Consider the following 21717-nt stretch of genomic DNA (forward strand, 5'->3'; position numbering starts at 1 on the left):
AAAGCAGATAAATGTACAAAGGAAGATTTGTCTTGGACAAAAGGCTGCCACATAAAAATATATATAATACAATATATTTATGGCCAGACACAAGACATACGTACAATGCAGTGTGCAACACAGGTGCAAACGTGCAAATACATTTCACCCCTCCTCATACCTTGAGGTATCTGCGGTACCTGAGGTAGCTGTGTAGTTCCTGTGTAGTCAGCCTCAGGTGTGCTTTGAGTTTTATGCTTGTACATGAATTGGGAGGGCTGTATCTGAGAAATGTTTGTAACTTTCCAAAACCAGCAATGGAGTAAGAACACCCACTTCAGACAGCGGTTGGTCAGGTGTGTGGAGGTCTGAAAGGAGCCAGAAGTTGAACCCTTTTTTTTTTTCATTCGTCACACAACTGTCTTAGGACTCCCTCGAAAACAAGATGGTTCACCTCAATGGGTTTATCCTAATGATTTAACTTGTAGGCTACATCAAACACAATAACAATAACTGTGTCCCTCAAACAAGTGAAACACCATGAATGTCTTCTAAGAGACTGTTATCCCTATTGGAACAGTTGATCGAGTCTTGCTTCTCACAATACAAGCTGCTCTGCACACAGTTGTTCTTTTTTACTGTGCAAAGGCCAGCACACAATGACTTCATAAACCATTTTTTTGACTCTCGCTGTCACTGCTAATAGAGTTAAAAGGTTAGTTCCATTGAGATTAAGGATGTTTCCCATAGGGAGATCTTTCCAAAAAAAGCAACACAAGGATGAATGAATGAAAGGAAATGAATACCCTCTAGATGGCACTGTTGACTGTCTCATTTCCCAAGAGACAGGAGTGTTTTGCACTCTTTTAGAGCTGAACACTCTTTCAGCAGTAATCACTGTGTATTTGTATAGATTATGTGGTGAGTGTTGATGTGAATTTGGGCTATGTGCTATTTTAATACCTTTATTAGTTATTTTCAGAGGCAGCTGTAGACATTTCCCAGTCTTTTGCAAGTCTATTTTCATCACATACCAGTTGAATTTAGTTGGTGTTTTCCTAGTTAATATTATAAGTAGGCCTATAAGTAGGCTATTATAAGTAACTGTAGTATGACGACATAATTGTAAGTAATATTTGGTTCTAGTTCTATCCAAATCTCGCGATGCATCGCAGTCGGTATTCACCAAGGAGAGCGTACGCATTTTGCTTTGACGTTCTTGCGTTATTCACATGATGCCATTACGTCCAATAATGTGCGTATCTCACTCGATCTCACTAGGTGCAACAGTCGGTAAAACTACTACTACTTTAGCTGTAGTTGGGTGCTTCTGAGTTGAGTTTGTGAGAGGCTATGTCAAGCGGAGAAGTATTGGTTAGTAAAGCAGACGGGAACGGCGGAATAATGGGTGAGTTTTCTCAGATTTTTAAACATTTCCTCGTCCGTGTGTAAAGTTGACTCAAGTCTAACTCTTAACAGAGTCGGCTTTTGTTTAGCCAACAGTTTCTAGCTAGCTGTATAAGCGAAGCGAAATGCTTGGCCATTAAGGAACCCGCTCGGGAATAACGTTAACGTTAGTCGTTCCGTGTTTAACGTTAGCCTAGCCCCGGGTAACTACTCTCATAGGAGAATGTCACAACAAACTTCATGTAAAAATCTGAATTTAATGTCTCATTGCTTTTTCGCGCAGCGTAGTTAGCTAACGTTAACTTAAAGTTACACACATCGGGAAATTATAGTCTTCCGGTAATTTTGTTTTAGGTAAGGCTAACTAACGTTAGTTAACCCCGTTTAGGCTGGGCGCTAACGGGCCACCACGCTGTATTATGGTGTAACTTGAAAATGGCAATCCTTAAGATTTCAGATTTAGAATTTGTATTGGAGTGAAAACAATGAAGTTGTGCTGAATTTAGAACTAGCTCTTAATGAGTGCTAGAATGACTAAGTTGTAGCAGTAAGGTTAAACGTTGTAGTATACGTTCCTATCTTCAAATGTATGAATGGAGTTTGGCTCTCTAAATAACATTTAGTATTGCACGTTATTAATGTTAATAGTGCCGTGACGTTAGTTGGTTTATAACTACGTTAGCCTGGCATTTCCTGTTATTGTTGTGAGTAACGTTAGCTACGTAGTCAAGCCGGCTCATTACAAGAGAAGAGAACTTTCTGCTGTTGCAGTGAAACCCACCACCAGTATTTAGGTTTAACGTTAGACTTTTAACGTTGTTTACCAGCGATACGATTGGATAGCGTGAGGAATGTTAGCTAACGTTGCATAGGTGAGTGTTGTCCTCCCAGGTGGTCAAACAGGTCTGTCTGTAGTAACGTTACTGAAAGCCTAAAACTTGTCAGCTGAGTCACAATGTGATGTCAGTGAACGTTACGTTACTAGATCGTCTCCATTCATAGCCACAGGAATCATTCTCAATTTAGCACTTGCATGTATCCACATGCACCATAACGTCATTTATTTCATCCGTGATCCTGTTAAATGTGTGGTTAGTTGACAGACTAGTTATTATATTGCGACATGTTTTGATGTTACGTGCCTGGTCATCCCACTGCAGTCTGACTCACAATATTCAAATCTGATTGGATGTGGTGTATTCATTACAAAGTCACACAACCATACAGTTGTTGTAGTTTAACTTGCCATTTATAAAAGAAGAGGAAGTACAGGTACATGCAGTGATTAAACATCTAAGACTACAATGGGACTAAAGTTGGTGGTAAATTGCCAAGCCAAGTGACACATTGTCTGTGCTGTTTGCATAGTGACAATGACATAGCACAGATAGGCAGGTCAGGCATTTAGCCAGACAGAAAGAGAATGTCAGATGGCGTGACAGTCAAATACCAGGGGGACGTCTGTGATGACAGAGCTGTGTATGAGGGTGCTCTCAGTTTGTTCAGGTGTTAGTGTAATAGAGCCTGATTATTTCTAAAGTCATCAATGGAGGATACATTATTATCCTTTCTCTATATGCAGTGAGATGGCCTTTTTCAGGTTTGTATGTCTGGGATCACACCACGGGTAGGATTGGGTGTCGAGAACCGGTTCCAACTTGGTACCGTTTCGAAAATTCAATTCAAAGAAATTTGGAACCGATGGCCGGATTCAAAACCAAATTTTTGTTATTTGGTTTTTGTTAATTTAATTTGGTTTCCGTAGCAGCCACCGTACTTCCAGGCGCTTATTGTGTTGCAGCCATGGAGCACAGTAAGCGGAGCTCTTGGGGCTTTATTTTACGTTGAAGAGGCCCTGTGAAACTGTAAATCACCATTAAATCAAAATAAAATGTTCATCTTATCTGTGAAATAAGCATGTGACCCAATTCAACTTCACCCCTCAAAGAATCGGAATCAGTAAGAACCGGGATCGAAAAGAAGAATCAGAAGAGAGTTAGGCTGTCTTTCTATACAGACTTTCGAATAGAGATTAAATTGTCAATGCAATGCTGTCAGCTTCAGTAATGTGTGCATTGAAATATGCTGATTTTATAGAGATTATATTCTGAAAATCACAAAATGAGACATCACCTCGGGATGCATTGTGTTGTAAATATGTAGCCTAGATGCCTATCATATGAATAATTTCATTAATTTATTGTGCGACTGAAACAATGACCAAATGGTTATTGGTAACATGTTGTATTATTTAGCATGTAGTATGCAGACTGCCATAACAATATCAACAGGATATATAACACTTTTTTTTATATATCATAGACAAATACACGTACCCCAGTGGAATAATCAAAACATGGTTAATGGCATGCAGTCATGGGATTCACTGCACATGTGAAGGGAGAATGCATATTGCGTGTGATGCTGCTGAGTTAGCATGAAGCCGCACAGTGATAACATGTGATTTAAAGGTGCACGGCAGACAGAAATGTGGGCAGTTGGTTCAGGGTTGCACTTAGGCTGAACTCTAGGTGAATGGGAATGTTTTAATCAACATGCTTCACGATCTGAAACAGTCTACTATTGAATAGTTTTCAAATTGTCACTTGTGTTCCACTTTCAGATATGACTGCACTGATAGTTCCCCTCTACTTTTAGTGTCATGTGTTATTTTTTAGTGGTATGTCGCGCTTGTTCTACTGGCAGATGCATCTAACATTATTTATGTAAGACATGATGCCCACTGGCATACAGCTAGCTTTGTTCAGACTACACTCCCTATGTTTGTCATACAGAGCTGATAATAAGCCACAACTAGTCCTACTAGATGAAAAGTAACATTCATCACATCAGTATTTTGGCTCAACAGACATGCTGGATGTCCCTCCCCTTCCGCTGTCTGTTTTGCCATAGAGTTGAAGTTCCCTGTTGTTGAATTCAGGGCTATTGAAATGAGGTAAAATGTAAAACAGCTGAGCTTAAATTTGCCATTAGACATTAAACAGGAGTTGTCTGTAAACTCTCCCGTCTCTGAAACTCTGTTTATTTCCTGTGTGAGACGAAAAATCTAATTTGGGACTTTTTTCAGACGCAGTGTGAATGGAGCCAAGTGGTATCAACAGAGCAGCTTGGAAGAATAATAGTGTGGGATGATGCACGATATGTCTGAGCTTTGCTAAGGTCGTGGGAAGGGGTTTTGTCAGAAAGCATTGGTATCCTCTCTCTGCTGTTTCAGTGCTCAGAGCCCTGCCTCTGGATGAGTTGGACCTCTTTGTAACCCCAGCTTCCTGGAGGCTCACCGCATTGTTTCCTGTAGTTTAGAACAGCAAAATGCACCGTGCATATCACTTATTGTCGCAGTGATTTCATTTGTCAGTGACACTGGCCTGGAGCTTAAGCTGAAGACACAGATGTCGGTTCTGTTTTAGAGAATGGCACTTGTTCCACCATTTGACAATAATATCTTAACTATTTAAAGAGTGCTGCCCCCCCCTACTTACTTTTTACATTGACTTTGTGTAGAACAACTGTAATTACCACGAAAAGTTGCCTCAGTTTTCGTTTTCTGTGACCGTAAAACAATAAGTAGGAATAGTGAGTAATGTCTGCCTGTAACTGAAAGTTGATGCACAAACAGACCCAAATTCAGCCTACTATTTTCTGAAGTAAGTAGTGTGTGCATGTGTGGTTACAGTTTGGCTGAGAAATTGCGACCTAGCTCAGTGTTTCGTGACACCTCTCTGTAGATTATAGCACCTTACCCACAAAGCATCAGACAATAGCAGCACAGTCGCTGCTGATGCGTTTTGTGTCACATATGTCAGGGCTCGATGTGCTTTTTTTCTGCGTACATGCATTTAAATTTGCATGCACCAAAAATATTTTATTACAGCCCCATTTGGTCTATATCTTTCTCAGCATACCACCGATGGAAATCCAACATCGTCTGCTGTAACGTTTGTCTTCTTGTTTTCACTGTGCGAGTTTCCAAACGCGTGATTGCAACCAGAATCTGATGTCGCTCTAAAAGATTGCATCCTGATCCGTGAAGAGTCACACTGGCTCACGGGCCTTATCTGATAGCTCCTCGACTCCTCGGTCCTCGGCTGAACTGGGCGTTGTGCTGTTCCTCCTCGGTTAAGGCCGTCTCAAAGCTCTTATTTCTGCCCCCGAGGAGCGAGCATCGAGGAGCTATATGCGAGGAGTTGCCCAAACAGCTGACCAATTCATGTGACTTTTCAGAGGAAAGGAGGTCTCGTCCCTCTCAACCACATTTGCTCGTTGCCTCTCTCCTCCCATGATTTCCTTGCAAGGAAGGGAGGCAAGTGGAGAACTCGAGGAGGCAACTTAAGCGACATGAGATGCAGCGAAGGAGTCTCTGACGCGATACCAATTTAAACGGTTGCGTGGTGTCACATGACTCGCCATGTCACCGACGGCTCTTTTCCCATGGTTGTAGGCGGGACCAGGAAGTGAAGAGCCGGCCAGTTTGATCGCGCAATACCACGCCATGACCTATTTCAGACTACATTTAAAAAATAATTTTTACGAAAAAATATACACACTGACAGCATTTGATTACCAGTTTATTATATTATGATAGGGCTGGGCAGTGTATCAATATTATATCCATATGAGTCTAGATATTGTCTTAGATTTTGGATATCGTAATATGACATAAGTGTTGTCTTTTCCTGGTTTTAAAGGCTGCATTAATGTAAAGTGATGTCATTTTCTGAACTTACAGACTGTTGCCTTTACCCACTTAGTCATTATATCCATGTTATTGATGGTTATTTATTAAAGAATCTCATTTTTGTCAATTGTCAACCCTACAATATCGTCGCAATATCGAGGTATTTGGCCAAACATATCGTGATATTTGATTTTCTCCATATCGCCCAGCCCTATATTTTGAATGACATGTTATTGGTAATGTGCTTTAGACAACATATTTTAAAAGGTATTTCCCGCCCGTTATGTGAAAGCACACAGTATTAACCAGAGAAATCATTTTCAATGCAATATGCCAGGAGTTTTGACCTAATGCCTTTGTGTACTGAGGGCTGAGGTTATGTTTGCAGCCATTTGCTGAATGTTTGACTGCTCTGCTGTTCGTCAACTGTCTCCAACACAGGAAGCAGTGGGGAGAGGGCCCAGGTGTGTGTGTGTGTGTGTGTGTGTGTGTGTGTGTGTGTGTGTGTGTGTGTGTCTCAAGTGAAGGATGCATCTTCTTAAATGCTAACATTAACTGGGGGCCGCTCCTATAAACACAGGGGTAATAACTTCTTGATGATATTGTACAGTTGCTCTACTGTAGGTCCGACTTTGTTGAGTACTGTAGTAATGTGATGTGCTAACAGTTGTAATGACGTTCACGGAAGCTTTCCACTCAGACTCTTGTCCTTCGCAGTGTTTTTAAGAGTTTCCACCAGAATCTTGGGTAGCTGATGTGGTTAGTGTGGCGGTGCAGCACATGGGGTTATGGCAAATGTATGTCCTGCTGGTGATTGCAAGACTTGAGACTTTCCTCACTCTATACAATATATTTTATATTACATCGATATCGATATATGAGGCTAGATATCGTCTCATAATTTTGGATATCGCAATATCACCCCAGTATCGTCTTTTCCTGGTTTTAAAGGCTACATTAAAGTAACGTTATGTGATTTTCTGACCTTACCAAACTGTTCTAGCTGTTGTATTATTTTCCTTCACCCACTTAGTCATTATATCCATTTTGTAAATATTTTGTGAAAGCACCAATTGTCAACCCTACAATATCCATATCGAGGTATTTGGTCAAAAATATCGGGATATTTGATTTTCTCCATATCGCCCAGCCCTAAGTTAACTTATGTTCAAGTTTCCCTCATTCATGTGTTGAGCCTTGAAGTAGCAACCCTGGGAGCAGGGAAATCTATTTAGAGCGTCTTATTTTAGTCATTGAAATATCAATATTTGGCGCCAGCGTATCAATTATCGCATCGCACGAAGAAGGACAACGATATATTGCTGTATCAATATTTTGTCCCACCCGTAATTGTTAGTGGTAGTGATTGGACCTTTTTGCTTCTAAAATATCCCACCTGGAAAAAATTCCCCCTTTTTCTGAAATTGCAGCAAGAGCGCGGCTCATATTAGATTTTCTTACGCCAATACCAGTTTTGTCTGTCTTAGAGGGAGCCCACAGTGTCAGACTTCCAAACTTCTATTTTTTAATTTTTTTTTTTTTTTTATATATACATCAAGGACCCCTAAATTGACACAAATTAGACCATAGACCCCCATTTTATAAGATGTTGTTCCAGATGTGTAATAACAGAAAGTGTATGAGACCCATGCCTAAAATAGTCATACATACTGTCATTGGGTAACTTATGGATGGAATTAGAGTGACAATTAAGTATTCCCTTTTTTTTTTTTTTTTTTGGGGTCACCCTGGAACCCCCTCAACGACCCCACTTTGGGAGCCACTGGTCTGGGTAACAACTTGTTTGGCTTGTGACCCATTAAAGCTAAGATACCTCTAGTTGTGATCCATTATTACTGGTTGCTGATGTCTATGCATGCCAGTGAATGATCGTCCCCTCTCAATTTTCGATATTGTTTGAGCAACCCAAGGAGGTACCAACTATCCAGTATTTCACAAGAAAACTGTTATTGAAATAAGAATTACAAATTTAAACACAGCAAAGTTAAAAAATAAAAAAATAAATAAAAAATGTGTACAGCTAAAATATATATAGTTTGTCTTTTTTGCCATCGGGTTACAGGAATAGCCTTTGCTCCTTTACCTGCTTTCATGTTTGAATGTATAAATGTGTATGACTCTCTTCTGATGTTAGTAGAGGTGGTCATGAATACAGCGATGGTGGCTTGCCTCTGTTATGAACAGCTGGGGGAAACACTAGTTTAACACACGTCAACTTACTAACTTCTGTCCTTGCAAAGCAGAATGTGTCAACATATCATTTCATTACTGAGCCTCTATAGTTGCTGCTGTAATATTTAAGAAACACCCTATATTGTAGGATGTTTCATGTTCGTTAACTGGCAAATAAAGACTGAGACCTGTTCTCCAGATTCATAGTACATCTGTGTTTACTGTGCTACTGTTATTTTAACCCAGCCTTTTTTGAAGTGTTTCCATTGTTCCTACAGTAACTCAATGAGCTTGATTGATATTCCCTGATAATAGTTGTGTGACTAATTACTTTCTCCGGTTCTTTTCTCTCTGTTTTTTTCCTGCCTCATGGACCTGCCTCATGGACCGCTGCCTTCCCATATCATTTTTTTTGTCATCTTGCAAACCTGTCTGCTCTCACACCCAGCTGTAAGTACTCTCCTTATTTCTCATCATTTTTCAGGGCCTCTAGATTGTAGTTAAGTTGGCTCATAAAAAAAATCACTGAGTAAGTTTACATGCACACCAGTATTCCACTATTATTCCGAATATGACAATATTCAGAATTTGATACAGGTCATGTAAACAGCACATTCTGTTTGGATATGACAAATTTATATTACGAATTTCCAAATAAGACACGTGGGATTTGCCGGTATTATTCAGGTTTAAGAGGCATTCTTTAGACATATACACGGCACATTCGGAATATGCGTCTCAATCAGGGTTTTTACTGCAGTTTACCGCCTGTTTACGGCTTACGGTTAGCTCTGTGCATTGCTGTGGTTGTTGTACACAAACCATCCAGCCAACAGTTTGCAGGGCTGCGGTAGACATGCATGGCCGAAAGAAAAGAAGGAGAAACACAGCTACTTTTAAACATTATGAAAGACTTGGATACCAACAGGTTTTTGGATATGAGCAAACATTGCGACACCAACCCTTTCAAGAAGCTGGTTGAAAGAATTAAAGAGGGAGGAGGTCGAACAAGTCCGCCACCGGTGGAAAAAATGTTCAGAAAAAATCCTATTTTGCACGGCTACATGTAAACAGGAATATTAGTGGAATATTCACTTTCATTAGCCATGGAAACAGCTTAGTCGGAATAAGGGCAAAAACCAGAATATTATGTGCATTTAAACCTATTAAGTGTTAGCCAATTGCAATTCTTTTTAGCTTTAGAATAGAGTCATTTGTATGTAGACACACTCGCGGCTCAAATAAATGAGTTGTTTCTTTTTGGTCCACAGCTACAGAAGAACCTGGAGGGCTATGTGGGCTTTGCAAATCTTCCCAACCAAGTTTACAGAAAATCTGTGAAGAGAGGTTTCGAGTTCACACTCATGGTTGTGGGTGAGTAATCCTCTTGTAGCACTCTATTACACCCTTGTTTCTCCTCAGTCTTTGACACAATCAGGCATTCATCAGATATTAACAAACACTGCTACGAGAGTTACGGTTCCTCAAAGGTCTTAAAAGATGTTGCTACATCTACATACAGTAGATCTGTGTCCGTGTTAGAACTTGTAGCTCCTACTGTACGTGCTCATGTGTCGAGCAGTATTGAGTTTCACAGAAACGTCCCAGCTGAACGCGATAGCAGCTGGCCGCCCAAACGCATTAGAGACGGTTTCAGTTGAGGAGGATAAGTTGCACGTAAAACAAGAGTCTGGCAAACCATATTTAAAACAAAAATATGCCATTCAGCAGTACAGGCAGCCCACTACTGCTGCATGTGTGCGGTTGTGTCTCTTGGATTGCGTGGTGGGAGGAGGTTTTCCTGTCATTCCATTCACGCAGCCAAAGTCAAAAGCCTGAGCAGCTGATTCAACGGGAGACACACTCAAACAGCCCTTCCTTTCTCCGCTGTTATCCAGAGGTACCTGAGCAGGAAGCTGCTCTGAATTCCTGCATGACGTCGCATCCTGTCCCTTCGAGTTCACAACCTTTACCTGCCTCCAGGGCTAAAGAACCCGTCTCCATGGCAATGAGATTACCCTCCTCCCTTCTGACTTTGTTCATGTAAGGCATGCCCTGTAGTCCCCCCTTCCCCGTGCTGTGCACTCTCAGGAAAGAGGCTGTTATGTGGCAATTTTGTTTGCAGCATATCATTAGAATAGCAGGGTAATTGGCAAAGGCAAGTGCTTGTCATGCTGGAAGTAGATGAAGTAGTCTTTTCCTTAATTTTCTGGGGGTGATGGGAGTGTTCTAAAACACCAACTGAGGAATTTATGGGATATGATGGGATTTTTAGACATATTTCAGAGACATTTGTGAAGTAAGGCAATTTATTTTACAAACAGCTGACTTGTTTTCACTATATTTTAGTGCTTACTTCATTAGACATTACAAGACATTAAAAGGACAATAAATATGGTGGAAACCAGGCTGCTTACACCCTCAGGAAAGTATGAACACTCCAGGAATGAATAAATTTTTTTGGTGTTTTCATTATGGGCGTATACCACTTACACAACTGGTACGCACCCAATGCCCACCCATTATATAACATAAACTACAAGGTTTGGAGGGAAACAAATGCATAACAATACGTTTCTTTTAATTTATTTTAAAACAGAAAGTAGTGCAAATGACAAAGAGAAACAGTCCTAAACTGAGACATGATTCCTACTGGCAACTTTGGTAAACTAATGTCATTATAAAAATGCGGAACATTTTGAACACTCCTGTATTACGCTGCACTTAACACTTCCCCAAAAGCAGCAGGTCACAATAAGCTATACAACTGAAAAGTATCTCTTATGCTATGAAATTGAAAATACAAAATACGGCTTTTGGGTGATACTTTAGCCGGTTCCAATGTGTTTCCACGGTAGAGCCATGCCAATACACCGTCCCTGTCTCATGCAGAACTCTCTCTCTGTGCTGTTGTAACCCACAGGCGGATCTTCAGGATTCCGATGATAAGTTCCAAATAAAACAATTGCGAAACTAAAAATCCAAGTAAAGCACTGCAACTTGAGAACAGTTATTAGTGCAAACAACAATAGAATCTGAACTGAACTTTTACTGTTAGCGCTCATATGACTTCTCTTTTCCCCCTTTTTATCGGAAAATATCTAGATAAATGAAAGCGAAAGTACAATTTTGTTTTTGGAAATGCAATGGGAATCAAATGTCTGACCCATGATGGGAGAGCCACGGTTGAGACCCTGTTTATAACCCAGTATATATTTTTGAATGTATATGTAGTGGGGGGATAGCTATTGTTAGCAGACAAGTCAAAGTGGGCCAGTGGCATTTGTTGGTCAAAGTCAATATTTGGCAGTGATTTGCACATTGGCAGGAACTGACCTTGAAGAGCTCATTGTGTTTTGTCCTGGTTGACAGAGAGTTGAATGAGTTCTGTTGTATCCATTTTGGTAAGAATACCATCACATTAACAAAGAGGGGCTTTTTGGAGAGGGAGACAAAATCTGACACAGACGGGAGGAAATTGATGGCTCTGCCAACAGATAAATGTGCAACACTTTTGTTATGCTCTAGACTTGTTAAACTTTTACTGTCTCCTAACCCTTTTAAAGGGAAAGTCCCATTCATAAACACAGAGTGGTGAAGAGAAGATGACTGCTTTCAAGCGATAATGTCGAACGTACAGAATTTCCCCTTCACAAACGAACAGGCCACTTTTCATTTCACCTGCACATTATTAGCCCAGTGTCTTGGAAGCCCTATCAAATGAATTAACCTAACGCGGGCTCCCTCTCACAAGCCAAACTTTTCCTGCTTCCCCTCCACCAGCCTCTTGTATGCAGTGGTAAGTGCCTTTTGAATAAACCCCCATGGTTTACACAGCTGCTGGAAATTTCCTTTAAAGGAAGTGTGTTGGCTGCTGTGCAAGCCGAGCAGTGAGCCAGCGGGTTTCGGCTTGGCGGGCTTGCAGAGTGAGAGTGATCTTCCTCTGGTGCCTTGCTGCAACGAGTGACAGTGAGTTGTTTCTTTATTTATCCCTGTGCAATACACTGGCATGGAGAATTTTAATGAAACTATGTAATGGCAAGGAGCCTCCATTCCGCCCATTGGTGGACAATACACACTGCATTTCTACTGAGTGATGCAAAAGACCCATATAGCAGTTAAGTAAGCCCTCGGTAGTACACTGGGCATATAACAAGTCCAATTCACTTTCTGTACAATAGCTCCTTTAACAGTCTTCTGCTGTGTCCTTATGCTATTTGTAGAAAATTAGTATTTATTTTTATTTAACTAATTGATGTCCTAAAAATGTCCTAAAACTTAATTGTAATGACATCTGATCTTAATAATTAGAGTCAAATCATCAACTGAGGAGCCTCCAATTCAAACCTTATGTTGAAAGTTTTTGGTCTGTCATTATACTCTGAACAAACCCATATACTAGCAGTTTTTCAAAGGTAGTCTTGTTTAAAAATGGACTGGACAACCCAACTGTAATGGAAATAGTGATGGAAAAGGAGGGCAGAGCAGTGTGCAATGCACGCCCTGTGTCTTCACCTTGGTTTTCCGCTGTTGGAAACTCTCAGGTCTGGTGCTGAATGCCAGTGAGCTCAGCTGACCTGTTCTTTTATCAGAGCAGTCTCTGGCAGCGCGTTCTCTGCTGTTGTCCAACAGTGTGATGTCTCCTTTGCTGACAGTGCTGTTAGCCATGCAGGAGAGGTGCTCCACAACCTGTGGTTGTCACTGAATTCTAATTTGGAAGACTGTTCAATGATTTCAAAGGTGGAAATCTGATGTTTTCACATCACTTATGATGATTAAATGTCAGGAAAAAAAGCACTAAAGTAAAGGTTAAACGGTAGACTTGACACATAGTAGGCCTGTGTAATTAATCGTGATTACGATTTTGGCTCCTAATGATCACAAAAACAGTAATCGAGAAAAACAATTATTTTGCACGTTACGTTTTGCAGATAAACTCTTATTTTGTCTTGTTCTGAATGGGAAAAAAAAAGTTCAAATGGGAAAAGTATTAAGGGAAATTTGACAGTTCTAGGTGTTTTCACTGTCGAACTGTTTCACCGTTTTTGTAGTTCAAAGAACGCAACATCTTTCCAAAAGTCAGTGAGTGTGTTAAATAATCGTGATTCTCATTTTTTTCCCCCTAACACACAGGCTGGTATAGAAGTTTAGTCTGGGTTGCATACTTAAAGTATCGGTCCGAACCGGAGATAAAGATTTGACTCATAGATTAGACAATTCTAATTCTGAAACAGCCTTACTAAAAGTTGTAGTTTGAACAATTGAACTAACTATACAGCATAACCTGCTATCTATCTGCAAGTTTCAGCAGTAAACCTACAATTTAAAAAAAGAAGTAGCAGCACAGCACATTTTTTTGAACCGCCAACTGCAGATTAAATTTCCCATAAAGCTGAACTGAACTCTCCTTCCATAGATCACATGTCTGTAATAGACTGTAATAACTGCAGGACAGTCCAGTGTCTATGGTTAGTGTCTGGCTGTAATGAGTGACAGCCAATGGCTTATTTATTTACCCTATGCAATATGATGGCATGGAGGAATTTAATGAAACTATATTTCATTTAAAAACATATTTCATAGTGCTCAATTTAAACATGATTGGCTCCCTAAATCACATCCAAGACACAAGGAATCACTCCCTTAATTGTGACACATTTCTTTGCCCTACTTCAAAATGTGACATACCTATGCTGTGTCTCTAATTTGCACTGTACTTACACTTGCTTTTGCGAGTACATAGTGCGTATACTCTAACGACGTATGGCCAGCAGCAGTGCACTACGGAGTACCCGGACGCTGCACTCAAAGCAGGCAAGACGTTGAGTGTGAAACGCTGCACACTACTTGCCTTCAACGGTCGCCGTCTTTGCTACGTAGCGGTAGCTACAGCACCACCAACGTATTGTCAAATTGTGAATATGGCGGGCGAGGAAGCTGCAGCCGTAGCGATTGAAACGGTGGAAACCGAACTACACAAATGTAATGTATACATGTTTTTTTTCCAATAAGTACCATTATACTGCAGTCAGATAATAAGAAAACAAGCCGGTATATAGTATGTTGGGCGACAATAGGTGGCGGTAACGCTCCCCCCCTGCAATTTACCATTAAACTGAAGAAGAAGAAGAGTTGAAATTTACACACTACCCAAGTGAGTACATAATGCACACAGTGCACTAGGGGTCGACCGATACTGTTTTTTTTTCAGGGCCGGTACCGATTATTAGTAGTTAATGAAACCGATAACTGATATTTGGAACCGATATGCAATTACAGTGAATATGAAAATCTTTAGGTCAAAATTAAGATTTTGGAATGTTACATACTGTTACATGCTTTAAGCAATTATTTATGAAATTAGAGACTTTGAACATAATACCCAGTAACAGTGTTAGTGTTTTGGGGGGACATTAAGTCCGACTCAGTGGTGAGTGAAACTGAAGCAGAGGGACAGACACAGAGCTGTAGTAGCGCACTTTTTAATTAATTAACTTTATCGGTTATCAGGCAAATCAAATACCAACACAGATAATCTGCAAACTGCCACAAAACGGTGCCAGCGCCGATAATCTGTTTATCCCTACAGTACTACATGTAAGTGTACTCACGGAAGTATCCAGTTCTGTATTTTCTTCATTCTAACTACTGGCTATTTGCTTTTTTTATGACAGTTTGCACTCACTCAGACTGCTGATTATTATAAACCAGTGTTAAGCTGGGCACAGGGTCATATATTGCTTCAGTGTGACTCAGAGCAGAAGGGCTGGTGTGTATTTTTCAGTAAGTCAAAGACAATTCTCCTCTGATCACATTTCTGTATAATGGTTCAGTTTAGTGGTGGATTCATGGCATCTTCACTAAACCCACCACAACCCCCACCATCATAACTCTGAGTTTGATGGGTTTGGTTCTTCTGTAACCAGAGCTCCTCGTCTTCCCTCTTCACACACTGGGCCCGAGACTTGGACCTGGATCTAACTGCGTCTCCTTGACCCTGCTGTTCTTGTCAGCTCTTAGCTTACCTTATTCAAGCTGACATTTTTATCGCATGCATTTTACCCACAGTTTGCACAAGACCACAGCCTCCCCCTGGTACCCATCAGCCTTCAGTGCATATGAGTTCTCCATTCCCTTTCAGCCTTGAAGAAATGTTTACAGTGGCCCTGCATGTGTCATCATAGACTAGCTATAATCGCTGAAGCATATCTGTTGAGATTGCAAGATAAATGTGGCTCTACACTATTTATGACTCCGAGTGTGTCGAGTGAAGGATCCTTTTGTGTGATGCTTTCTTCATCTCGCCGTCCTCCCTATTCATGAAGTGTGGAGTGGCTGTGTTGCTGGCAGCGGTGGCCCATGTTGGCCCTGGCCACTTGTAAAGGTCAGAAGCAGCTTTTTGGCTGCAGTGCCAGGCCGGGTTATGACTGCCTCTCCTCGCACACTGAAGCTTTTGTTCAGCAGCTCCTTGTTGCCCTCCACTCACCTCAATCTTAACAGCCACACTTTTGGTGGTATTAAATTACCACAGTCAGTCCCTCTAGGTTCTTGCAGACATTTTTGTGAATATTTTAGCTCCAAAAACTCAGTTATTGTTGTTGTAAACAGCTGAAGGACCATTCTCAGAGATAGGCCTGTTATTGTTTAATATAGGCTATTTATTTTAGGTACATTTTCATTTATGTGTGTTGCAGCTGTTATAGCTGTTTTTTTTTCAAACAGGGAAGGAAACCCTGTCTTGGCATTTTATTTTGATCAGTTTTAATAAAACTGTGATCAGGCCCAGCTTACATCCAGGACATGGTCAAACCTTACGCCCATGGGCGTGCTGGTCCTACAGGGAGGTGTGTTCAGGTGCATTCCTGGGAGTATTGCTATCTTGAGGCAGCGGAAGGTGATCGCGCCGTTGACCAACAAAAACCTGGTCTAAAGTCAGTGACGCAGCATTTCATTGTTATTATAAGGCTCGTGCACAGCGACACACTATGCTTGTTACAAACAAACATGCAAAAGATAAAAAATATTACAATGTGAAATAGTATTATGATATGATCACTTCATGCATGAGCAAACTGATCTGTTTGTTATCCTGAAAATATCTCCTTCCTGCTTAGCAAATCCTCCATCATAACAGCAATGCTCCAAGGTCCAAACATGCCTGGCTTTTAAAGGGAATGGGAGATGATCTCTGATTGGTTTATTGCATGTTACCCCAAAACACACCTCTGATTAATGAAGACACTAAGTACAACCCTTTTGAACCATGCGCCCGGCGCACGGACCCTTTTTTCCGCCGTTCAACTAGCAAAAGTGGATTCGTACACGCCCTGAACGCACCAGCGCCAGACGCTTAATGCCGTGCGCTTAGATCGTTAAAATAAGGCCCATGACTTTTTGGTACATATTGCCCAGCCCTAGCGTTTAGAGACCCTGCCTTAGAAATTGTTAAACTGGAGTTGGTGGGTAAAATGTTTTTGTAGCTGATATGAAAGGAAAAAGAAAATAAGGTTGAAAAAAAACTACTTTCCACGGTAAATGATCTGTCACCTAGCAATGTTAAAGATCTTTTAATCTCAAATGTTTAAAGTGTATATTAGAATCAAAGATTGGACCTGCATAAGAAGATTAAGCTGCCATTAAACCTTTGAAACTCATTGTTATGGGGTAATAAAAGTAAAGAAAGTGTCAGTTGTCTGATTGGTTCTTGTGCCGTAGGATTTCTTTGAGTACACTGGTATGGAATCTGTGCTTTCGATTTCAGTTTGTACTCCTTTCTTAGAGTGAAAATTCATTATGACTGGTGGTTTAAAATCTTCCTTCTCCTCCCTCCCCGTGATTCTCTCTCATTAGATTCCTAAAAATGCAGACGGGAAATGAATTTGGGAGGACAGAACTTCCACTCTGTCTGTCTCTTCCTTCGTCTCGTGTTAACGCTTGCCTGTTTAGAACAAGGATTGTTAAAAGGAGCCATTTCCTGTACTGAAAAAAGTCTCTGAAACACGTAAAGAATGTCAAAAAGTGAAAGATTGCATAAGAAATGGGGTTGATAAACATCTGGGGATTGTGTGCCTCAGTCTGGCATGAAAAGGAGGATCAGAAAACAAGTATTGTGTGAAATGCATCTCTGGAGTTCACTCCCACCCACTCACTCTGGCTCTGTCTTTGTCTTCCAGGGGAATCTGGCCTGGGGAAGTCGACGCTGATCAACTCTCTCTTTCTGACAGACCTGTACTCCCCTGAATACCCGGGTCCTTCGCATAGAATTAAAAAAACTGTACAGGTAAAACATGTCTTTTCAGAAATAGTCAACACCTTTCTTCTCCAGTCATTTCAACCGTTGGCAAATTGGTACTTTTCTTTGTTCACTGTGGTCTATCCTTTCACGTTGGTGTGACGCAGCCACTAATGGAATTCCAATCCCATAAACGTTGGGCCACAGGTTTGTCTGTTATTTGAAACATGATAGGTTCTCGTCACCCTGACACTGGCCTAAGTGTCCAAGCCTGAAGCTGCTGTAACCCCCAACCTTTCTTTTTCACTGTCTCTTAGCATTGCAGCCATCGACTAAATAGTTGCTCTATGAGATCTTGTCTTGTTTGTTTGTATGAGAATGTGTTTGTCTTAGTAAAACCGGTTTATCTGCTTTAACAGAGATAATTTGTTTGCCAATGGAATTTGGATCGTTGGGTTCTACAGTTGGAAGAGTTCCCTACATTAACCTATTTAATGTCAACATTGATGACATAACTCTAGTTTTCTTTTTTTCTTTTTGATGACATAAATAAGTATTTATTTATAGTCTTGTTGAACGTTTTACACAAAATCTACCGCAAAACAGGACTGAGGTACTCCTGTGTACGCCGTCATGATCTGCAGACTTGAAACTAAAGACTGAAAACTTTTGATGATTTCATCTAAATGGAATTCCTAGAGCGGATCCTTTGACAGTGAAAAAAGAAATTCACCTAGCGTTGCAAGCATGTACAACCCATGTTCACAAAACTAGGAATGGCCTATCACATTTTCAAACATTCCATGTGGTTTTAAACTGTGGAGACTCAAAGTGGTCAACATTATATCAGTGAATAAATGTGACATTACGTGACATCTCACAAATACAGACACAATGTGTCATTAACATCCTGCCTCTTCTGTTTAGATGTCAGCTCATGCAGACCAAAGCGACAGCCAAGCGCATAACTGGCTCTGTCCTCTGACAAAGACTTTGTGATGAAAAGATGCATTAAAATGCTAATTGAAAGACCGTTAATGTCAAATATACAGCCAGTGGGAAAAAAATGCCCAGAAATAAACTTGTTATTGTTAAAAGAAGCAGAATGGAGAAAAAAAAAAACATTTCGTAATAATGTGCTGAATCTAAAAAATGGATTGGTTGGTTTGCAATTTGATGGCCAGATTACATTTTGTCTGGAATGATTCATTATTATAATCAGTCATGTCATAATTTATCTATTAAACTCTCCATATGGAACCAGGATACTTTCTTGCACTACGAATGGGTGAGAATGAAAGCTGAAAATCAGTGTTACTGATATGTAATACCAATTGTCTGACCAAAAACTAGAGGTCTATTGATGTTAAAATTCCATAGTATAATTGTGTTTGCCAAAATTGTCTCAGTAAATTCCGTTTAAGTAATAACTGATCAATAATGACTGAATAAAACATCCTTCAACCTGCTGTTGGAAATAAGAAAATACTAGAGTAAGTAACAGCAGATAGATGTGATATGAAGACGAAAGCTACCTTATTGATTGATACTGTCGGTTTGTGGGTGTGTGTGTGGGCTGTGAATGAATGAATGAGGTTGTGCTACAATCAGGCTGCATCATGTGAATAAGAAAAGCTGTAAGTAACAGGTGGAAGGATAAGGGGAAGTTTAGTTCTTGAATCACTTTACTGTGATTTATTCTGAAACGGTATACTGCAGAAAGGGAAAGCTGGTATACTGTATAATACGTGCATACCAAAGGGGTGAGGGAGTTCAAGTGCATGTGTCTGTAACATGTAAGCTGTATACAGCTTAATGGAAAGGCATGTCTGTGCCAGTCATGAGTTTAGTCTAGCTGAGATGGCCAGTGGCTATGCTTGATTGGATACAAACATCTCTGTAAACACAATATATTTACTTCTTCTGCTCCACGAGGCTCGAGTGTAAACATTAATGTTAGCTCTACATTTCAAAGACGATGTATATTGTAAGAGGGGTAGGCATGTACTGTATGTATATTTTATATTTGTATATATTTAGATATGTCTTATTGCCTTATTGTCATTGCCATAATTGATTGTGAACCGAAATAGACTTCAATTTCCAATAAAAGGGGGTTGTTGTTGGGGGCTTTCTTGAGGAGCCAGCATCTCATAGCTGTTTTTTATATGGGTAGATTTAAAACCCTAATCTTAAAAGATTTTCATTATATACTGTAGATGTACTGTATGTATGTACTGGAAGATGATGAATGGCGGTGCATGGACACATTCCTTGCAACGCAGAAGACAACATTCAGCTGATGGCATGGGTAGCCATCAGCTACCTGAAGTAGTATTCTGAAGCACTATAACACTATATGGCATGCCCAGTTCAGACATGTATGGACTCTACCATAAGCTGGTAAATGGAGAAAAAAAGGTTAGAGTGAAAAGCAAATAAAAACAGCCTAGCTAACCTCTCAGCCTGCAGTTTGTGACTGTGCTGAAAACATACCCCAGTAGTACTCCATATACAACTATACTCCAGTTGCTCTTCTTCTGTTGCATTCCAGACAGAGTAGCTGTTCAAGGAGTGGTTATTGCTCCCAGTGGGCATGTATCGTTCCCAACAAATTTTCCTATTAAAACACACTCGCTATTACCACAAGTAACCCTAGGACCAAAATCCTACGGATGATGACTATAAGCCAAGCCTCTGCGTTTGCTAAAGGAGGATATCTCTTCTCTAACTCCTAGCCATTAGGCTTACAGTTTAAAATCTATTTTATAGTATTTTCAAAAGCACATATTGAGAAATGTTATATATTGAGATATTGACTATCTGTAAATGCAACTGTACTATAATGCTGCAGCTAGTCAGTGTTTTCCATCAGTCAATGAAACGGTATTCACACTTGAATTAATCGTTATACTTATTCATAAATCTGATCTTACAGGAATTCAGATTATGGGTTTCCCATAGACAACCAATGTAGTATTGATAACCAAACAAACCCCATCATATCACAGGTGGTTGACTCTAACTGACAGGTGTCTAATGTTTGAAAAGAGGCCATATGTTTAGACATATATTGGAAATGGCATACAAAAATGCACAGTTGCCCTCAGAGCTCCAGATGCCTTTATTAAAAAGGATTCGATTAGATCTAAGAAGGGTGCTTAATGCCGCTATATTTACCGTGTCACAATGATAGTAGATCTCGTACACCTCCATTAAAGTATGTACTGCACAAACCCCAAACAAACGGACAACTTCCTGTGATGGTGTCATGATAAAACCAGGCACGCGACTGTGTATACAGTAAACTGCCCCTCCTTATTCCAAGACGAGAAGCTTTCTCTTAGTTATATGACGACAGCATGACCCTCCAATGACAGATTATTACTCCACGCAGGCCCTAGTTGGATCCATGGTCAATAGAGAGCCTCCTCTGACTTGTCACCACTTTGCGATGCCCTGGTTAAGATGTAGTGTTTTAAATATTCATTTTGTCCCCAGGTTACCTTTGTCTCTTGATAGGTGCGACTCAAACACGGTCTTCTCTTTCAGTCTGTAGCACCATTTGAAACCCCCCCCCCAGATCGTTCTCCCCCAGTCTAAACTGAAGTATTTTAGTAATTGTAATGCCTAGATGTATTTGATGGTCACCAAGCATTCATACAACTTTAGCTGCATGTTTAAATCTCATTTTAACGTCTGGTCTGGTAACAGCTTGTGAATCACCCGTGCAACCCAAAGCGTCTTTGTTGCCAGCCGTATTTGAAAGCAGCAACTCTGACTCTGATACATTTACTTTCCAACTATACCCAGTCCCACTAACTACCCAGGAAGTCTGTTGATTTCCAACAAAGCAATATAAAGCACATCACTAACCACTTTTACATACACACATTATTCCAGTTTTTGCCCTTATTTGGAAAAAGACAATATTCCGACCAAGCTGTTTACATGGCTAATGAAAATAAATATTCCTTTTTACGTGCAGCCGTGCAGCTTCCCACCCGTGGAGGACTTGTTCCACCTCGCGAACACAGGCTCCCTCTCTCATTCCTTCAGCCACCTTCTTGAAAAGGTCGCTGTTGTGATATTTTTGATATCCAAATCTTACTTAGTGTTTGAACGTAGGTGTGCTTCTCCTTCCGATTTGAACTTTTCTTGTATGCACGCACACCCATCCCAGCCTTGCAAACTGCCGTAAATTGTAGCA

General features: G+C 40.4%; 1 protein-coding gene across 3 annotated transcripts in view; it reads left to right on the plus strand.

Moving 5' to 3' along the window:
• Nucleotides 1–1218: 1218 nt before the first annotated feature.
• Nucleotides 1219–21717, plus strand: part of septin7a (septin 7a) — a 48469-nt gene continuing 27970 nt past the window's right edge. Inside the window, exons 1-4 of one of the 3 annotated variants that reach the window (XM_078266919.1) lie at nt 1219–1387; nt 1494–1495; nt 9547–9649; nt 17449–17555. In XM_078266919.1, coding sequence (XP_078123045.1) covers nt 1333–1387; nt 1494–1495; nt 9547–9649; nt 17449–17555 — 267 coding nt within the window. In that variant the 5' untranslated portion in view covers nt 1219–1332. Of the gene's footprint in view, nt 1388–1493; nt 1496–9535; nt 9650–17448; nt 17556–21717 lie in introns of those variants that run through there. The other 2 variants (XM_078266918.1, XM_078266917.1) reach the window with 2 other exon arrangements.

The sequence above is a fragment of the Sander vitreus genome, chromosome 14 (genome assembly GCF_031162955.1).
Source record: "Sander vitreus isolate 19-12246 chromosome 14, sanVit1, whole genome shotgun sequence".
NCBI classification, from domain to species: domain Eukaryota; kingdom Metazoa; phylum Chordata; class Actinopteri; order Perciformes; family Percidae; genus Sander; species Sander vitreus.